Source organism: Notamacropus eugenii, chromosome 1, assembly GCF_028372415.1.
Source record: "Notamacropus eugenii isolate mMacEug1 chromosome 1, mMacEug1.pri_v2, whole genome shotgun sequence".
NCBI classification, from domain to species: Eukaryota; Metazoa; Chordata; class Mammalia; order Diprotodontia; family Macropodidae; genus Notamacropus; species Notamacropus eugenii.
The window spans coordinates 386,016,211-386,037,799 of NC_092872.1; the positions used below are offsets into that span (position 1 = coordinate 386,016,211).

At 37.3% G+C, this 21,589-nt stretch overlaps 1 protein-coding gene across 2 annotated transcripts in view; it reads right to left on the bottom strand.

Annotated features, from left to right (window-relative positions):
* Window positions 1–21,589, bottom strand: part of LOC140518556 (hepatitis A virus cellular receptor 1 homolog) — a 41,366-nt gene that overhangs the window by 4,362 nt on the left and 15,415 nt on the right. For both annotated transcript variants that reach the window (XM_072630838.1, XM_072630837.1), the window contains 4 exons: window positions 20,521–20,859; window positions 12,094–12,186; window positions 7,320–7,375; window positions 3,873–3,984 (listed from right to left, as the gene is read on the bottom strand). In XM_072630838.1, the coding sequence (XP_072486939.1) occupies window positions 3,873–3,984; window positions 7,320–7,375; window positions 12,094–12,186; window positions 20,521–20,859 (600 nt within the window). The remainder of the gene's footprint in view (window positions 1–3,872; window positions 3,985–7,319; window positions 7,376–12,093; window positions 12,187–20,520; window positions 20,860–21,589) is intronic.

Below are 21,589 nucleotides of genomic sequence, written 5' to 3' on the forward strand. Positions count from 1 at the left end.
AATGAAAACATTGGATTAGAATGAGGAGTTCTTAACCTGGGGTCTATGAGCTTGCTTTGTTTATGTTGGTTTGTGGATTTGGTTTTAGGTTAATTTTCTATAACTTCATTTCAATGTAACTGACTTCCTTTGTCCTTCTTTGTATTTGTATCTTATTTTCTGAAAAGAATATTCTAAGAAGGGATCGATGGGCTGTAGATTACCAAAGGAGTCTATGGCACCAGAAAGATTCAGAAAGCCTTATATCATTTTTTTCACTTTTTCTATTTTTCTTGCTTTTTGTGTTTTCTTTTGCAAGATTGCTAACATGAAAACGTTTTCATTACTTCACATGTTATGTTGCTGAGTTTGTTCAGTTGTTTCAGTCGTGTCCGACTCTCTGTGCCCCCATTTTGAGACTTTCTTGGCAAAGATATTTGGGTGGTTGACCATTTCCTTCTCCAGACTTCCCATGAATGATGGCTATCATATTACTTGCTTTCTACATGAGTGGGAGAAGGGCTAGAGGAAGGGAGAGAATTTGGAATTCAAAATTTTTAAAAATGAATATTAGAAATCTTTAAAAATGTAATTGGGAAATATTAATTTTTTTTAATTCAAAAGATCATAAGCTTCTTAAGAACAAAAATATGCCTTATCCTCACGGTTCTGTTTGAAAAAGCTGGAATGAGTTGGAACCCCATTGTTAAACTTTCAATATCAGTATTCACAAAATCAGCAAACATTCTAAATAAGTACTTGCTTCATATTTTGCTGACTGTCTAAATGCAAAGTGTCAATAATGCAGAATAAAGGTAAAATGTTTCAATCGGCACTCAAGAGTCTATCAGTTCTCCATCTGGAGGTGGATAATATTTTTCATTATGAATCCTTTGGAATTGTCATGAATCATTGTATTGATCAGAGTGGCTAAGTCTTTCACAGTTGCTTATCATCACAATATTGCTTGTACGGTGTACTTTACTCTTCTGGTTTTGCTACACTTCACTTTGCTTCAGTTCATAGAAGTTTCCCCAGGTTTTTCTCAAGTCATCCCCTTCATCATTTCTTATAGTACAGTAGTATTTCAACACAGTCATATACCATAACTTGTTAAGTCCTTCCCTAATTGTTGAGCATTCCCCCAATTTCCAATTCTTTACTACCACAAATAGAGCTGCTATAAATATTTTTGTACATTTCAGTTCTTTTCCTATTTCTCAAAAAATCTCTAGTAGCAGTATGCCCCTTTGGCATAGTTCCATACTCTTCTCCAGAATAAATGGACTGGTTCATAACTCTCCCAACAGTGCATTAATGTATTTTCCCATATCCACTCGAGTATTTGTCATTTTCCTTTTCTGTCATCTTAGACAATCTGTTAGGTGTGAAGTGGTACTTCAGAGTTGTTTTAATTTGCATTTCTCTAATTATTAGTAACTGAGAGCATTTTTATATGATTATTGATAGTTTTGATTCCTTCTACTGAAAAACTATCTGTTCAAATCATTTAATCATTTAATAATTAGTAATCATTTAATAATTAATGGGAAAATGGCTATTATTTTTATAAATTTGTTTCAGCTCCCTCTATCTTTGAGAAATGAGAACTTTATCGGAGAAATTCCCTGTAATTTTTTCCCCAGTTCCCTGTTTTTCTCCTAATTTTGGTGGTATTGGTTTTGCTTGTTGCAAAAAACTTTTTAATTTAATGTAATCATAATTATCCATTTTACCTCCTATAAACTTCTCTTTCTCTCATTTGGTAATGAACTTTTCCCCTCCCCATATATCTGTCAAGTATTTTTTTCTGTGCCCTCCTAATATGTGTATATCACCCTTTATGTCTAAAGCATGTACTCATTTTGAGTTTATCTCAATATATGGTATGAGATGTTGACCTAAGCCTAGTTTCTACATGATTATTTTCCTGTTTCCTCAGTTTTTGTCAAGTAGTGACCTGAGATCTTTGGGTTTATCAACTACTACATTACCACGCAGACTTGCTTCTATATATTATATATCTAATCTATTCTATTGATCAACCATTCTATTTCCTATCTAGTGTATATTCATCCTTTGTTGCCAAAGAAGACCATGCCATCAGAGAAATAATGACATGACTTGCACTTGACTTCAGTTTTGAGTGAGGTGGGGCTGTGCAGGTCACCAGCCTCACTTCTCCTCCAGAGCTATCTCAATCCAGTGACCACATATTCATCAAGATAACTAGAGATGACCCAGGATGAGGCAATTGGGGTTAAGTGACTTGCCCAAGCTCACACAGCTAATGAGTGTCAAGTGTCTGAGGTGAGATTTGAACTCAGGTCCTCCTGACTCCTGCACTGGTGCTCTATCCCCTGCACCACCTAGCTGTCCCCTCCTATCTAGTACAAAATTGTTTGGTTATTACTATTTTTCTGCATAGTTTCATACCTGGGACTATAGCTAAACCCCCTTCCTTGTATTTTTTTTATTGATTCCCTTGATATTCTTGACCTTTTGTTCTTCCAGATAAATTTTGTTATTTTCTTCTAGTTCTATAAAGTAATTCTTTGGCAATCTGACTGGCATGGCACTGAATAAGTAAATTAATTTAGGTAGTTTTATCATCATTGTTATATTAGACTGACCTACACATAAGCAATTAATATTTTTTCAGTCTTTTAGATCTGTTCTTGTGTGAAAAGTGCTTTGCAATTGTGTTCATATAATTCCTATGTGTATCTTTGCAGGTAAAATCCCAAGTATTTTCTACTCTCTGCAGTTATTTGAAATGGAATTTCTCTTTCTATCTCCTACTTCTGGGTTTTACTGGTAATATATAGAAATGCTGAGTTTATTTTCCATAATATGATAAAGTTAATTGCTTCAGCTATATTTTAATTGACTGTCTAGGCTTCTGAAAGTATAGCTTCATATCATCTGCAAAAGTGATACTTTTGTTTCCTTACAGTTTATACATATTCCTTCAATTTACTATTGCTACAGCTAGCTTATCTAGTACAATACTGAATAATAATAGTGATAATGGAGGTCTTTGCTTTATCCCTAATAATATTTGTAAGGCTTCTAGTTTATCTTCTTTGCAGATGATTCTTGTTTTTAGTTGTAGACAAATATTACTTATCATTTTAACAAAAACTCCATTTATTCCTATTCTAGCATTTTTAATAGGAATGGGCATTGTATTTTGTCAAGTTTATTTCTTCTGCATCTTTTTATATAATCTTGTGGTTTAGGGCATTTTTGTCATTTTCCTCATACTGAACCAGGTATGCATTCCTGGTATAAATCCAACCTGGTCACAGTGCATAACACCTGTGCACTTTTCCTCATTGCTAATGCCACTGGAGCCACAACTCACAGCTGGAGTTGCTTCTGTACTCTCAACTAGCCCCCACCCTGCGATACACAGGTTTCTTTTTCTGTCATCCTAAATTGTGACTTTTTCTTTTCATCCTAAATTGTGCTCAGAATTTTATTTGGCCCTTTTTATGGTCATTTTGTAGAAAAAGTTTTGGGAGAGGTTTAGTAGTTGTGACCTTTCACTCTACCATCCTGATCCTACCCTCACGCAAGAAGTTAATGATAAAATTGAAAACAAATGACAAGTATAAGGTACAGTATTATCACTGTTCTTCAAGTAATTGGGTTGATCTATCCAATTTTCAACAGCAACTCTGACCAGTCTGCAAATTTGATGCCACAACAGTAATTCTATCAGAAGTTTTACACCAGACTTACAAAGGGTCATCTCATGGAAGACACCATGTGGCTTGATATAATCCTTGATATAAACTCAAAATCTTTTCTTCTTCTAATCAGTAGTCCTTTGAGAAATTAAAGGTTTTTCAGAGCACATCATTGTGAAGAATTTGAAAATGACTTACTTTTTAAAACAAAGACAAGTAAAATCAGAATGAGAAGCACCCCAACAAAAACACCGACTCCAATGTATATTCCCTTATTATTATTGGTCACCAACTGGCCATGTAGGAAGACCTGTGAGACACAAAGATATAAAAATAAGGTATTGGTGAAACACCTAGAAAGAAATGCCTAGGATAGTAATTAATTGCTTACTGGAATTATTTAATCTCATGTTTCCAAATCTATAAAACAAATGGGAATAGGGAAGATAAGATTTTTCTCTAAGGTTATTCCAAATCCAAAATTCTAGTTCATAAATTTGAAATTTATAAACCTCATGTCTGCTAAATTATTTCTAAGAAGACATTTGTCAAATTCCAACAAATAGTTATCAAATACATTCTATGGGCAAGGTTGGACACTATGGGTTTAGGGATAATTAACCTAAATTAAGTCTAAATATTCCCAGTCTTCATCTGATATGAATTTGACACCATCCACCATCACTGTGACCTTCCTTTCAACACACTCCAATTTATCAAAGACCTCTTGAAAATGTCACCCCTACATTTGCCAAGGGAGGATCTCAACATCAAGAGTTAAAGTAATGTAAACAAGTGACATTTGCATACAAGGAGACTAGATGGGAATTAGAAACAAAATCAATGTCCTTATTTTTTAATAATGTTTTTGCATGCTAAAGTATTGTTTTTTTCAAGAATTGGACTGACTCACCCTATAACCAAAACTGATTATCACTGCAAAAAATCGCATCAAATTTACCAAAGGTTAGTCCATTTCCTCTCTTGTGATGCCATAGGTATGTGGGATATAGTAAGCAAGCATTTTTTCAAATCTTGCATATTCATTTCTTTAAAGAGCTTACAATCTAGGGTTGCTATTGTTCAGTCATTCAAGTGTGTTCAACTCTTTGTAACCTCATGAATCATAGCATACCAGGTCCTTCTATCTTCCACTATCTCTTCAAGTCTGTCCAAGTTCATGTTCACTGCTTCCATGACACTATCTATCCATCTCCTCCTCTACCATACACTTTTCCTTTGCCTTCAATATTTCCCAATATCAGAGTCTTTTCCAATGAGTCCAGTCTTCTCATTATATGGCCAAAATATCTAAGGTTCAGCTTCAGCACTTGACCTTCCAGGGATTAATTTTTTTAAGTATTAACTGGTTTGATCTCCTCACTATCTCAAAAGTCTTCTCCAGAATCATTTGAAAGTGTCACTTCTGTGGTACTCTCATAGCCATACACTGCTATTGTAAAAATCATAGTTTTGATAATATGAACCTTTGTCAGCAAGTTGATGTCTCTGCTTTTTAGTATGTTTTCCAGATTTACCAGGGCCTTCTTTCCAAGGAGGAAGTATCTTTTAATTTCATGGCTGCGATCTGTCTCATCTCCCTCTATTTGCCAAGAAGTAAAGGGACCAGTTACCAAGATCTTATATGCATAAATAAATAATACTGAGTAGTTGGGGAAAGGGAGAGGATAATAAGCATTGCCTTCTATATGCCAGGGACTATGCTAAATGCTTTACAGTACGTAAGAAAGGTGCAAGCAAAGTATTGTGAAAGTTCAAAAGAGGGAGAGATCACTTCTACCTGTGAGTCAGCTATGATGGGAATCAGGAAAAGCTAACATGGAAGAAATAGTATTTTAACTGCAATTAAAAGGATAGCAAAGATTTCAACTAATGGGAATGTAGTGGGAGCTAAGTAAAAGGGAGATATCCTAGAAACAAAGAATGCCAAGACAAGAACATAGGCATGTATGCCTATGTTCAAAATATTCAAAAGAGGTCTACAAGGCCAGGTTGTCTGGAACATAGGTCACAAGAAGAAAATAGTAGGAGATAAGACTGGAAAGCAGGATCAGATTGTGAAAAGTCTTGGATAAAAAGCTAAGCTACTAATAGTGGAGGAGAAATAAGCCCACACAATGTTGTATGTGCGTGTGCATGTATGTATATGTGTGTGTGTGTGTTTGTATTGCCATTTGTGGCAGTTTTATTATTGAACTGTGAAGGACATTCCATGTTTTCTCTGGAGTGTGCATGGCCCTTTTCTGGAAAATAATACACAATAGCTTTATAAATCATTAATTTCTCAATGCCCAGGGTTTCCACTTAAGTGTGTATCAATTTTGTTTTTCCTAAAATAATTGGTGCATTTTCAAAAAATGAGGGTTTCACACTTGGGGGTTGGGGTTGCCACACAAAGAGGCAAATCTGTTTGCATGTATGACCACAAAGTACTTGATTTCAAGGACTTTGGTAATCTGGAGTTCCATCTGGAAACAGTAAAGAAGTCCATTACGACTCTCCACAGAAAGACAGAGCTGGATGGGATCTCAAGGAGTCTAAATCATTGCTTCCCAGTCAGGGGCTATAGCTTCTCTGCCTATATTCCTACAGCATCCTGGGATTTTTTACTCTTCTTTCTCAATTTCTGACCAAAGAAATGGAGTATAGAACTTATGGTGAGTATCATTAAGAGAAGAGGGGAAGTCTCTTGGCAGAGAGGCAAAGGACAAGTGGTACAGAATAAGACAGATATTTTCAGACACAGCCAACATGGGAATGTCTTTTACGTGATCATAATTGTTTGTTACAAGGGAGGATGCATGAGAGGGTGAGGAGGAATTGTTGGAGAGTGATGTTAATACAAAAAAGAATCCTTAAAAAAAAATAAACAGAAACGAGAAGAAACTTCAGAACAAAACACAAACAAGCAGAATGGTGTTGGAACTACGATGCTGAATTTGAAATACACAAAAAAATACACATAATACACAGACCTCCTGTTCTTTCGTATAGAGGAATGGTGTATTTGTTGATGTTTATCAAGTTTATAATAATTTTAAATATATATTTTTAAGAGAAAGGTCATGACCAATGTGTGCAATTACGTGCGCATACACACTTAAACAGGCATTTGTAGTCACCTGTCAGGCCTTGTGAGGGGCACAGAGTGGTAGAGAGTCAACAAACTGAGAGGTTTCTCCTTTGAGTAAAGTGTATGAGCTTTAATGTAGGGGCTTTATTCACTGCTCTGTGGCTCGTGTTTACCTATTTCTGAGCTCCTGGCTACATCCTGCTAGCTGATACAACTAGATGAGATAATTCTGGGGTCATTAGGACAGAATTCAAATTCTTGTGTGCCTTCAAAAATAAATGTGTCAGAAAGCCAAGAAAGAAAAATCTAAAGAGCTACAACCTGCGAGCATTAAGACAATCAGCTTAATCTTCCAAATTCCCAAGAAAGTCCTCAAAAATAAGTACTTTTTCAGTGAGGCTCATTGTCACTGTGAGCCATGACGGTGTCACAAAATGAGCTGCTTCTTCTGGAGCCATCCTCTGTGCTCAATTTATTTGTAGGGAATCCTTCAGGTTTGGGAGAAACTGGTTGATAATTGCCATTGGGAGGTGGAAGAACTATTTACCTACCGTTTTGTTTTCATACTGGTAGTCTTCTGAAGTCCCTGTCACTGTATCATTCACTCCTAAAAGATAGGAAATATCAATTAGATTAGCTAAGAATGCTGGGCTTTCTACTAACAGACTCCAAGTAACTGAAAAGAAAAGAAAGAAGCATAATTCTCTGTTGATGAATACAGAGTAGAATAGATGACCATAAAATTAGGTCAAATGCTACAGTTACACTTGAGTTAGACACATATATTTAACCTTTAAGATAACCACAATTTTCCCATCAACCAAAAAGTCATCAACAGCCCTCCAAGGGAAACCTGTCAAGAGCATATGCAAAGTACAGAATAACACAACTCAGAATGAATAATGCAGCTTAAATATATCGGTGTGACTAAAAGATGCCCCCAAACTGGACCGCACCTCTTAAATCTCATTGAAAAGAGATAGGTCATATTGTTAAAAGTAGAGCTGCTGACCTTAGACAAGTCACTTAATTCCTACCTTAAATGCACCTTTCTTCTCTATAAAATGAGGGTAATGATAACACTTATCTTACAGAGCTGTTGTAAAAGAATCTATGACCTTAAAAAGTCTTCAGAATGTAAGCTATCTGTACTTTATATGGGGCCTTATTGGATCCCTTTCCTCTGCCTCATTCCATCCAATACTCCATTTTCAAATGAATAATACTCACATTTATGTAACAGTGGTGACTATGGGACAGGAGTCATTTCATTCATTCATTTAAAAGTGACTTTCTTCATAATTTGTTATTCAAATCAAGGAAAAAGATCTCCATTCTATGTAAGATTGTTCCCAGACAATGAAAGAATCACCAAACCAACAATAAAATTAAGCAACAACAATAAAATTATTTAACCAAAACATAAAGCAATGTAAATGGCAGAGGTAAATCAAATAATAAAATAACTCCCAAAGAGAATGAATCTTAATTTCATATTCATCTCCACTAATTCCATCAGAATTGGACGAGAGACATAATCTATTCAGAACTCATGACCCAGATGGTAAAAACTTCAAATTTGGTCCCTTCTTACTCATGAAGCTGATTATCTCTGGGAACAGACTAGAGATCTGTGAAGCCTCTTGCTTTGACTCAAGGTTCATTAGGATCTTGCCAGGGGTCCTGGATTCAGGGATGCCATGTGTTTTTCCTTCTGTCTCTCCACTCCCAACTGCAGCCTACCATTTGTTTCTCCAATCTGCTTGTTCCTGCTTTTCTCACTTCTATTCCATTACCATATGGCTCCCTGCTTGCAGATGCTCAGAATGCCCTAAAACTCCCCTTCTCCGTGCAGTCTCCATCTATTTTCTTTCTTATCCACATTGAAGTGGGCATAAGGTTACCAAAAAAATATGACTTCCTAGAGCTTTGTCCAATGAGCAGAATTTTCCTCCCTTTGTCTCTGTGGGAACCCAAAACTATATGGGAAAAATTTCCATTATGGTAGCCTGCCTTGGTTACACTTTAAAGTTTACAAAGAACTTTCTTCCTAACAACCTTAGGTTTAGATAATGTAGCTATTATTAACCCCATTTTACAAATCAAAAAATTGAAGCTTAGGAAGGGAAAGTTACCTATAAGTTTATCACTAGCTAGCAAGTGTCATAGTTGGGAACAAAACCAAGATCTCCTGACTGTCATGGGAGTTATCTTTCCTCAGTTCTACAGTTTCAGAAAAATAAAGATCTTACACGTTCCAGGAACCACAGCTTCTAAGTTTCCTCCTTCTAGCTCTAAATCTATGATACAGTGATGATAGATGTATAAATCAGATGGTACAATAGGCTTTCACTTTATTTCCAAGGTATTATTTTGGAAAATTCACACTTACAAACTAGTCCATGACCTCAAAATGTAAATCGTACACATCATCCTTAAATGAAGAAGAGGCTTTATGATTCTGTATGCAACCCCAACTTTAGTGGCAGCCTCTCCCATAGAGACTGGATACTGTTACTGTATCTTTAAGAAAGAATGGAATCTTAGATACTCATAAAACCACAATTCTGCAGTTAACCCATCATGGCTAGAGAGAGATACATGAGGTAAAGAGATGAAAAGAATGTTAGAGATTTTGGCTTGCCACCCTAAGGAAGTTGATTGGAGAGACTTTGTTTCCAGAACTGATGTTAGCTATGGTTAAGGTGAGTGCTATCATCTTCCTCAGAGCTGACAGACTGCTAATAATTATTTGTTGTATTACTGTGCTTCACTGTTAACAAACTGTATGAATAGCAAACTTGATGTTCAGGAAAATTAGAGAGGAAATTAGAGTTTGAAAAAAAAAAGATGAGCAAAAACTTATGGGAAAAGAGGTTTCACTAGTTTGTTTAATAAACTCTCTTGGGGGCTCAATGTTAATTGATTAATTTTGGAAATTTATGAAGAAATTTCAGAGCACATCCCTTGATTGCTTGGAAGCTGATATGAGAGAACTAAAAAGGCAACATATCAAATAACAGGTAAAAAGGGATAAAGATCTTCCTTATGTTAAATATGATTCATAGCTGCTAAAACCCCACTAACACATAAAATCCCCTTCTCATGTCTCAAGAATTTGTCTTTTAAATGGTGTTAATACAACCAACTCAGAGGCAAACCATAACCGCTCTTTAAATGAATGGTTGGCCTTCATGAGTTTCAGTGGCCAAAAAAGAAACCATTATTCGGGCCAACATAGTAGAAGATCTGTGCTAGGCTGGTCATTGATGAGAGACTTACTGTCCTTCACTGGGTTCATGCACAAAGTTTTTCCAGTTTCTTAGGATCTGCCAGAGGTTGAACTCGGCTGGCACACACAGCCTTCAAGAACCCAGTGTCACAGCCACATCACAGTGAAGTGTGAAAGGAAGACTTTTGTGGAAGAGTAAATCCCCTAACTATAGGAAATGTGATGTCAATTCGACCGAAACAAAGCTACCAATCAAATCAAAATCCCATTTCAGTTCCTTATGACTATCTCCTAGTCTTAGGTTTCTACCTGTCTTGTACCTAGTGCTTCTCGGAGTCCAATAAAATTCGAATGCTAGAATCCAGTGCTAGTCCTAATTCTGCCATTAACAAGCTCTCTGACTTTCCATCTCTCTGGTCTGTTTCTTCCTGCATGAAGTGAGAGGGTTAGATGATCTCTAAGATCTCTTGTAGTCAATGGTCTTATAGTCAATTGAGGCATAGTTTGGTAAGAACTTGTCCTTGAGCCATTGACTATCACAGTGATTCTAAATACAGTGTCTGTTTTAGAGAAACACCACGGTCCAGTGGAAACAACACTAGTGTGGAAATCAAAAAACCTGGGCTCAGCTCTCAGCTATGACCTTTGTAACTTGAGGCAACCTCTTTGGGTTTTCCTTTCTTCTATAAAATGAAAAGTTGGACTACATGGCCTTTTAGCTTTAAGACCTTATCTTCAGCAAGATTTAACTTTTTTTTTCCTGACAGATTTTAGAGAATAATACTCACCCTTCTCATCCCACATTTGTCCTCCCAACAACATTAAATTCTTTTTTGGGGGGAGGTGGTGTTGGGGACAGGCAATCAGAGTTAAGTGACTTGCCCAGGGTCAACGTTGAATTCTACTGTTGCTTTCTACACTGTTGTTTAGCCAATTTCCACATGACCCTTTTGTACTCATGTCAAGAGGAATTTCCAAAGATTCAAATGTCCAAAACAAAATGCCATTTCAATTTCTTTGGGTGAAAAAAGTTATGTATATTTTTAGTTTAAGGTCCTTTTAATTGAACAGTGACGGGTAGAATGGTGTAGAAGAATTTCAAATCTTAGACACCTAGGTTCATTGCATATGCTAACTGTGTAACTCTAACCTCAACTTAATCTCTCAGTGCTCTCAACAACTCCCTAAACCTATAAGCTACAGAGATTTGTTTTAGTCATTGTTGTTGAGTTTTTTTTATTGTGTCCTACTCAGTGACCCAGTTTAGGGTTTTCTGGGCAAGGATACTGGAGTGGTTTGCCATTTCCTTCTCCAGTTCATTTTACAGATGAAGAAACAGACTCTCTTCATTGAAGACAGGACCAAGACATTAATTCAAACACCAAAAAGCCAAATCCATCATAGTAACAAAAAATTCATCATAGTAACCAGAAGTTTCTATCTACATTATCAGGCCTTCCACAAAACAACTCCCTTAAGCAAAATCTCTCCCTCCCTCTCTCACAACAGCTTTGTTGCTTCCTCTCTTTCTCAGTTCTGTCTGCTCTGTCTCTCTCCCTCTCAGCTCTGCTCCATCCCTTCCTGCTCCAACTCTTGCTGCTCCATGTGACTTAGACTCCTGTCACTCAGGCTTTTATGTGACTTAAGCAGGTCACATAGGCCTATTAATGGATGGCAAATGTCTTTCCATTCCATTAACAATACACAATCTCTATCCTTTTAACTGGGGTAATTTCTCAGAAAGGATAGGATTCTAGGCATATTTGCTAAAATACCACAACGCTTCCTTTCCCTATAAAATTTAGTAATCCTAGCATGCAAGAAGTCTTACACACATGTGGATCATACAGTCACTTCACTTTGTGCAGATGTAGCATAAATGGATGGATGTGCAAATTTAGAATACATAATAAAACTTTCAAGTGTGTTATCTACTTCAGGATAATCCACCAAACTCATGTGAATGAAATCATACTAATCACCCATCAGTATATACCTATATATGAGCATATATATGAGATTGTACCTATGGTTCATCTTATGTGAATACATGGTTCATGTTACATGAATAACATAAAGGGAGAACTCATTACCAATCGGAATATCAGGCTGTGTCCCGTTTTTTCCATCTGATATTTCTGAGGGGCTGGTTGTTGTCACTATGTCCAAAACAGGAGTGGAGGAAACTACCAGAACAAAAAAAAAACAGTCTGTCAGGGAACATTGCTATAGCCCTAGGAATGTCTCCCAAATTTGTCTCCCTTAACTTTTCCATTTTCCCCAAAGTCACTAGTGTCTGCCTCCCCACCCTGTATTCTCCACCACCCAGGAAATTATGATCTTTTAACCACATCTCCCAATCTCCTCTTTCCTAACCTTCACATGTTCTATTAAGTAGCACACACCATTTCTTTTACTTAGGCTACCTCTTTCCTGCCTCTCCTCAAAAAGATCATCCCCTTCTGGGCCCATCCAGGAAGGTCTTCTTCTTTCTTAACATTTTCCTATATCACGCTGAGGTGTGACTTTTCCCTTCTCACATGAACTGCCAGTCTATACTCTCCAAGGTTAAAGAGCAAGGGCTTAGGTCAACATCCTCCTCTTTCTCCACTCCTTTTTAACTCACATACTGACTCTCACCCTCCCTTCCCTCCCATACCCCTTTTCAAATTCAATTTCCCCACCTCCCCTTCTTTCAGAAACTTTTTCAGGTGGCAAATGACAACCACATTTGTGGGCCCAACCTTTCTACCACTCTCAAGAAACTTTCTTTGTTCACCTTGACTCTAGGTTTTCCTTCTTAACACTGCAAAGTAGAAAGGGACCTCAGAGACCACCTAATTCAGCTCCCTCATTTTAGGGATTTGAAAATAGAGGCCCAGATAGGTTAAGTGATTTGCCTAGGAGCACACAGGAAGGCCGAAGTAAGAAATTTGAATCTCAATCCTCTAAGGGAGGGAGGGTATAAATACCTACTATGTGCCAAGCACTGAGTTAAATGCTTTACAGACAGTGTCTCATTAAACCTAAGAAGCAATGTTCTTTGCACTGTCCTGTGTGCCCTTCTCTTCTTCCTCTTTACCCTTGGGAGAATTCAACCTCAGTGAGTTCCTTATGAATCTTTTTTTCCACTCTAGGTATTACTTCCCTTTAAACTTCTCTAATTTGCCTTCTCCACCCCACCCCCAATTATCTTTTTTCTTCTTTATGACTCTCTTTCCTTGCCACCCTTGACATCACTGATTCCTTTCTCTGTAGTCTATCTTGGGCATATCTTGGTTTTCACTTTAATTGGCTCCCTTCCCTCTAAGTTTGATTAATTTCTCTTTCACCATGCAGAAGCATATTAAAAACCTCCTTTTTAGTTCAATTGGAAATATTAAGAAGTAATATTTCTCTGTTCTAAAAGTATTTTCCATACTTTCACCAAAAAAGGTGGGGGAAGAGAGGTGGACTGTTTATAAAGAAATGGAAATGGGTCAAGAAAGGAAACTAAAGTTCCAACAGAGAAGTCTTCTAGTGTGTCTTCTTTTAGTTCAGTCCCTTCCCAGTCCAGGGGGATAGGCCAAGGAAACACCAAAGGAAATTGGCCATTATTCCATTCAAAAGAAAGAGCCCTCTCCTATTGTTCAGAAGTGACATTGATCACAGGGAAGAGACCCTTTGAATCCTTGAAGATAGTGGTCCCAGAAGAAACAGAGAGTGACTACAATTTGGAATGTTAACTAGCTCAATCACATAGTCAACAGGCATTTATTCAACATCTAATGCCAGGAATCCTTTTAAGACCTGAGGATACAAAAGCAAACCAAAAACAAAAAAAAAAAAAAACAGACTTTGCCCAGAAAAGGTCTCAGCCTAAAGGAGGATATAACTGCAATTAGAAGCAAGATAAATACAGGATATATTGGAGATAATTTACAGAGGGAAGACACTAGCAATCAGGGGAATGAGAAAAGGCTTCTTTTAAGTGGAATTTTATGCTGAGACTGAAGGAAGCCAGGGAAGCCAGGGGAGCCAGGAGACAGAGATTTTTAAAACTATTTCAATATATTACAATCTTTTCCTTGTTCAGTATTTCTATAAAATATTAACTGAAATTGTCTTAGAAGATGAGATGTCAGAGGGCATGGGGGAACTCCGCCAGTTTGCACATCTCTCCCTAAGCTAGAAATGGCTTAGATATTAGATTAATATTTTTATTTCTGGAAGGTTTATATTTAAAACAGATAGCAAAGTATTAGTTTTTCTTCTTTGTGTTACTCCCTGAAAGGAAGTCCTAACTACATGACAACTTGTTTCAATTTGAGATGCTCCATCTTGAGGGCCTTCACAACTCTGGTTGCCACTTCTTACTACCCTTTGGATACTCCTTATAGAGAAATCACATTTTTAATCAGTTCCCAACCTACTTCAAATTCCAGTTTCATTAGGCTGTGTATATTGCTCCTGTAAGAAAGTCTTCTTCCTCTCACCAAAAATCTCCTGATTAGAAACACAGGAACATTACCTGAGCTTTGGTCCTCGGTATTTGTCAACATTGGATGAGTAGAAGTGGAGGATGTTAGGGTTGTCAGCATTGGGTGAGTGGAAGCGAAGGTTGTTAGAGCAGTAACAGTACTGGCTAGTGGTAGAATAAACATTAAAGATGAGGATTAATTAAGCCCCAGCCTGCTTCTGCTGCCTTCTTATTGGAAGGCAGTTTTTCCTAGAGCAATGAAAGCTGTTAACACAGCATGTGGCAGTTGACTGGTGTCAATGCCCAATTCATGACTTTGCAAAAGATTTCTTGATCTCTTAGTTCCCTCCCCACTTTATGTCTCAGGGGGTTCTTCTCCCTTCTTTCTTGTGCCTACAACAATCACACATCTGTTTGAGTATTTTCTTCCTCTAACAAATCTCAGCTCCAAGCTCACTTCCTCCAAGAACTCCATCAAAGTTAAGTAAGAGTAAGAGTAAGCTACTTCCTTTTGTGAGACAATTGTTAAAAACATATGGTTGCAGAAGTCCTTATCTTCAAAGAATGACAGTGACTTCTCAAAATTCTACATTAAATTTCCTATAAGATATAAATAAATAGATACCAAGAAGTCTGGTCATCATCATTAGAGAAATCAGCAAATTTTCTATTGTGGTCAGATTCCTGGTTTATAACCACCTTAAAAAAAATGATAATTCATAGTTCTATAAACCAAACTGAAAAGGAAGCATAACATATTGGATTGAAAGTCAGTTTGGATTAAGGGAGATCTGGCTTAAAGTTCTGTCTCTGGCATATAGTGGATATAAATAACCTTGGGCGAGTCACTTTCAGCGTCCCAGGCAATTCTGTGAAAGGAGATCTTGACCATTTTGGTATCACAAACCACACCATGTACACTTTAGCAGTCTGAAGAAGTCTGAGGACACATTAGCAGAATGATGCTTTTAAATGCACAAAATGCCATTTCCTTCTCTAGTTCATTTTACAGATGAGAAACTGAAGCAAATAGGGTTAAGTGATTTGCCCATGGTCACACAGTAAGTGTCTTAAGATCAGATTTGAACCCACAAGGTGAGTCTTCCTGACTGCAGGCCCCACACTGTATCCACTGCGTCACAATTGGCCAAAATTTCAATCAAGGGAACTATATGGGAATAAATATGTATATTTTTCTCATTCAAGTTCACAAACACTCTGAAATCTCTCCACAGACCCCCTTGGAGTTCCATAGACCCTAAAAGAAGAATACTTTCTCTAATATGCAATAGTGCAAAGAAATCATAGATACAGGCCACTATTAAGAAACCAAGACATAGAGAGAACTGACGAACTCTGAGTGCAGATTTAAGCATATTATTTTTACTTTATTTTTCTTGGTTTTCTGTATACGTGTTCTTTTGCCACATGGCTAATATGGAAATGTTTTACATGACTTTATATGTATAACCAATACCATATTGTTTGCCTTCTCAAGGAGTGAGGGAAGGTTGGAAGAGAGAGATAATTTGGAACACAAAATTTTTAAAACAAATGTTAGAAAATGTATTAGTAATTGGGAACATATAAAGAAATAAATAAAAACAAGTTTTTAAAGAAACCAAGACATTACCCAAATTCCTCCTTCTGAATCTCAAAAAAAAATTATCTTGAACTTAAAACACACCAAAAAAAAGAGAACTTCCATATATAAAGAGTAAACCACCAAAAAGTGATATATATACATATATATGTATATATATGAACCATGGATCTCCACTTCATATTGCTTACTTTTTAAAAGTATATAATAAATCTCATATATGATTTCAAAACCATCCTGCTTATCTATGCTTCCTTCAGAAACAAACCTGAGTGTTTTAGGAAGTCTATCTGAGTCAAACTGACACTCAATTGAAAAATGTTTCATTAGATTATAATGGTTAACAATTTGAATCACCTCTGGTCCTCCCAAAATTTTATGGTCTACTCCTAAGTGGTCAAAGGTCTTTTATAAAGGGCTTTGAGATTCATATTAAAAGCCAGACTAAGCAAGATTTTTAATCCTATGTTTTGTCTAAATTGAGACAAGCTATTTCCCCAACAATGAAATGAGACTATCTTCCATCTTACCTTAAATCTAAACTTGCATTATTGGTATGTCTATAAGAGAATTTAGAGTATGAGCCATATGAATGGAATTGCAAAGTAAACAGAGTTCTTAAGCACATTAAGAATTTCCACTTTAGAAAAACAGGAGATAATGTTAAATTTCCCCATATTATGGCCCTCTCATCTTTTTTTATTTTTTATCTTTTTTGGTGGGGGAGGACTAAGCCTCCCCATCTCACCCAGGCTGGAAGTGCAGAGAAAGTTCACTCATGGGCCCAATTCCAATACCGATTATCACAGTAGCTTTAACCTGCTCCATTTTTCCAGCCTGGAATGGTTCAGTAATGGTAAGGGCAGTGCACAAAGAGGAAAGATCATTGAACTCAAAGATAGAATGAAGCCAAATGACAATTCTGGTACTTTCAGAGATGGATAAGTTATATCTCCTGTCTGGGTAACAAGTTCTTCCCCATATCTATGAAATGAGGAGGACATGACTTCCAAGGTACTTTAGTGTGGCCACCAAGGGCAGAACTAGGAGCAAAGGAAGGTATTTGCAGAAGGGCAGATTTATGTAAAGAAAAGCTTCCTTACTAAGTAGGGGGAAAAAATTTTCTTAGAGGCAGCTAGGTGGCCCAGTGGATAGCATGCTAGACCTAAACTTAGGAAGACCTAGTTTCAAATTCAGCCTCAGGAGCTTATTAGCTGTGTGACCCTGGTCAAGTCACTTGACCTCTGTCTACTTCAGTTTCATCATCTATAAAATGGGGATAATAATAATACCTATCTCATAGGCTTACCGTGAAAATCGAATGAAATAGTATTCTTAAAGGACTTTGCAAATCTGAAAGTGCTGAATAAACGCTAGCTACAGACAATTAGAGCTACCTCAAAGTAGAATGGCTTACCTTGGAAGACAATGAGATCTCCCTAACCAGATGTCTTCAAGCAAAGGCTGAATCATTACTTGTCAGGGATGCTGGTGAAGAGATTCCTAATCAGATGTGGTTGGGATTTTAATGGCCACTGGACTCCCTTCCAACTTGAACTTATTTTCCAATTCTAAAATCCTTATGATTCTAAATCTATCTCTTTTTTAGTAAAGGTAAAACCCAGAGTAAGGTTTTATATAAGGTTCACACAAATCTATTTCATGGGTCAGCATCAAGGAACAGTTAATGAGCAAGTAATGGCTTCCTCTGGGCTTATTTATGAGAGAAAAGAAATAACTGTCATCCTTCATTTGCATAGCTTTTTCCAAAGAACTTTGTCTCATTTATACTCAAGAGGTAAGTCAGAGATTATGATACACAGATATAATAGCTAGAACTTAAATATTGCTTTAAGGATTGCAAATCACTTTATAAATATTATCTTATTTGGTCCTCACAACAACCCTGGGAGACAGGTTTTATCTATTGTTTCCATTTTACAGTTAGCAAAGTGAGACAAACAGAGGTTAAATAACTTGCTCAATGACAATAGTAAGTATCTGCGGTCAGATTTGAATTCAGGTCTTCCTGACTCCAGGTCCAGTGCTATGTACTTCACACAGCTAGTAAGTGTGTATGAAATCAAACTTGAATTCAGGTCTGACTTCAAACTCAGTGCTCTATCTCATATGGCAATACCATCTAACTGCCTCACAACCCTGGGAGAGAAACACTATTATTATCCCCATTTTGCAAGTGAGGAAACTGAGGCAGAGGTTGTGACTTGTCTGAGGTCACACAGTTAGCAAGTGCCTGTGACTGGATTTGAATTCAGATCTTCTTGACCCCAGGTCCAGGGCTCTATATTTTTTGTTAACAGTTGGGAAAGCTATGGGTAAAGATTAAAGTATTTTGCCCATGGTAAAAAGCCGGAGTCCTGACTCTGGCAAGATTGTACCAAAGAAAGCTTGAAACCAGAGGAGTAGTTGTTAAACTTTCAAATGTGAGCATTTACAGCTTAGAAATTGGCAAATGCTATAAGTTAGGGCATGAGTTATTATTTTGTTGATTGTCGTAAGAAAGTGATGAAGCAAATGTTAAGAATGAAGATTAAACTTAAAAGTGTGCCCCAGTGCAAAACCATTTTTTAAACTTTTCCCAGCATACCCTGGTCTCCTGACTCTCAGTCCAGTGCTCTCTTTCCACTAGACTTACTTACCTCTTTCTTCTCAAAAGATTCCATGGCATTTCATCAAGTGTATATCAAGTACCTTCTAGATGCAAGCCATTGTGCTTAAACTCTGGATATCCTGATTCCAAACCTTCATAAAAATAAAGTGGGTCACTTGGATGATGAGTAATGGACTTGGAAATGTTTGTCCATGAGGTATCTAATTTCTCTTGGAGAGCAGATGAAAGATACTACCCACCTACCTTCATCTCAGATTTAACTCCAAAGGGTTGAGATAAGAACAATAACTAAAGGAATAAAACCTGAAATAACTCAAAAGCTTTTAAGTTTCTGTCCCAAACAGAAGGAAAATTGGCCTGAGGCCTGGGACAGGCTATGGAAACAAGAAGAGGAGACAGCTGAGGGGATCGCCAAAGGGCAGATGAAGTGAGAATAAGTCTAACAGGGAAAAGAGTATGAGGAAATGAGCAAATGTTTGGAGGGCCAGCAAAATCCATTGGATTTCATTCATGGGCTAAACAGGGGTCTGGCCATCAAAGAATCTGGATTCTAAATCTCAGGTCTGTGATACCCCAGCAACTGTCACTTACCCTCTCCCTGAACCTGGCACACAGTAGGTGTTTAATAAATAGTCATTTCTTTCCTTCACTGTAGTACAACAGGACAGTTGTTTCCACTTGACACCTGGAGCATCTACCCTCTCACACTTTCTTCTAAGCCCACTGGCTCTTGGCATTGCTCCCATTTTCAGACATCTTCCTCAGAGTCAACCATTTGGGGGGACCCAGCTTTGAGTCTTATTTTGAAAGCTCACAATCCAAATTCATTTCCTCCTTAAAAAAAAAATTCAAGAATTGACAAAGGGGTGGAGTTCAGAGTTTGAGGTCTCGCTCTTGTTAGGTTGTGAGTAATGAAGCGTTCCTGTGACTGACTCAGTCCTTCTATAAGTGAAACTGCCCAATGGAGAAGATGACGTCACACACCAAGTAACTTTGGAGAACTATCCAGGAAAAATTAAGCTCTTTGAAGGCAGGGTCAACATATTTATTCTCCCACATCTACCTGTATTTTTTACTTAAGGGGCTTGATAAATGTTTGTTGAACTGCTGAATTACAATGAATCTCTTCAACTCCATTTGGGATACATTGACATTATCTCAGTATGGGAATGAATTGCTTGGTCTGTCTAGCAAAGGCTGAGAGAAGGTCATGGAATTCTTGGTTTAGATCTGGAAAAGAACTTTATCATGGGCATCTCATCTAACATCTTCACTTTGCAGATGAGGAAGTTTAGACCCAGAGATGATTCTAATTATCATTCTAGTTCTGCCACTTGTGGGCCCAAAGTTCCAGGAGTAGCAGAGTCAGGATGAGAGCCCAGGTTCTTTGCAAAATCCATTATCCTTTTTACCATTTATTGCAGCAAGATGTGACAAAGGTGAACCAATTGCAATAAATCTCTTAGCCAAATTCTAGAAGGTAAAGGTGGATCATCTAAACATACCATCTTATAGTCTCTCTAGAGTTATCAGAGCACCATTTCCATGAGGAAATAAAAAATAGAATTGGACAAGGTATCTGAATGCTAGCTTCCATACAGAAGAGAAGATCTAGAATGAAGTTCTTAGAAAATCCAAACAGGAAATTGAGATGAGCAAAACCTAAGAGAAGTTTCTTTGACTCAGTTTCCCTTAGGAAGATTTTTTCAAAGAGGAGGGTAAGGGAATGGGAGAGATTAAGCATTTATGTAACATTTACTATGTGCTAGGCACTGATCTAAGTGTTTTACAAATACAGCTCATTTAAAGAAAAGAGAAAGCCTCACCTTGCTCAACCTGCAGTTTCACTGTGACTTTTTGGTCATTAAACCAACCAGAAATTTCCACCCGGCAGCAATATATCCCAGAATCTGCCTCTGTCAGGTTCATTATCGTCAAAGACACAATCCCTTGAGAAACGTTCTCCTTTAAGTGATATCGGTTAGAATGCTGAAAGGTCATCTTGTGTCCATCTGTCCAGATGATTTCATTTGAGCACCCATTCAGAGGACACCAATCTCGACCCCAACACATGGATGTGACACCATATTTCACTGAATACATGCAGGGCAAAGTGACAGATTGACCCACTATTCCTGTCACAGTCTGAGCAGAAATAGAAGGACCTGCCGGTAAAGAGAAAAGGATGAAGGTTAGAAAACAGACAATTAGGGACTGTAGTGGCTAGAATGCTGGACTTGGAGTCAGGAACAAGACACTAGTTCTGTTTCCCTGGACAAGTCCCCTAGGCTATCTCAGCCTCCATTTCCTTCATCTTGTTAAATGGGCATAATAATAGCATCAACTTCACAGGGTTATGAGAGTCAAATGAGTTAGCTTACGTAAAGCATTTCACAAACCCTAAAGAGCTACATAAATGGTAACAATTTTTTTAAGTGGGAACATATGAGAGTGATGGGAAATAAAGAAGAATAAAGTACTTTGTAGAGTGTAGAAAAAGGACTAAGGATTTCAATTGTGATTTCAATCTGTGATTTCAATTGTATGAGGAAGTCCCAATGAGGAATCTGCCTGTACCATGGTAAGTTAGCACCTTCTGGTCTTAGAGAGTTGCCTAGACAGCAGAGGTATCAACACAAGGCCTACCTCTTCTGCATCCACTGCATTCTGGAGCTGAACAAATCCAGCTTAAAATACAATTGGGAAATATTTAACAAAATAAGTAGAAATGTAATAGAACACAGATAATGTTAATATGTGACTTTCTAATTCAATATTTAGCCCACAAGGATCCTTACATAAAGTCTAGTACATTTTCTTTTTTCTGGAGGCAATTGGGATTAAGTGACTTGTGCAGGGTCACACAGCTAGCAAGGATCTAAGTTTTAACTCTGA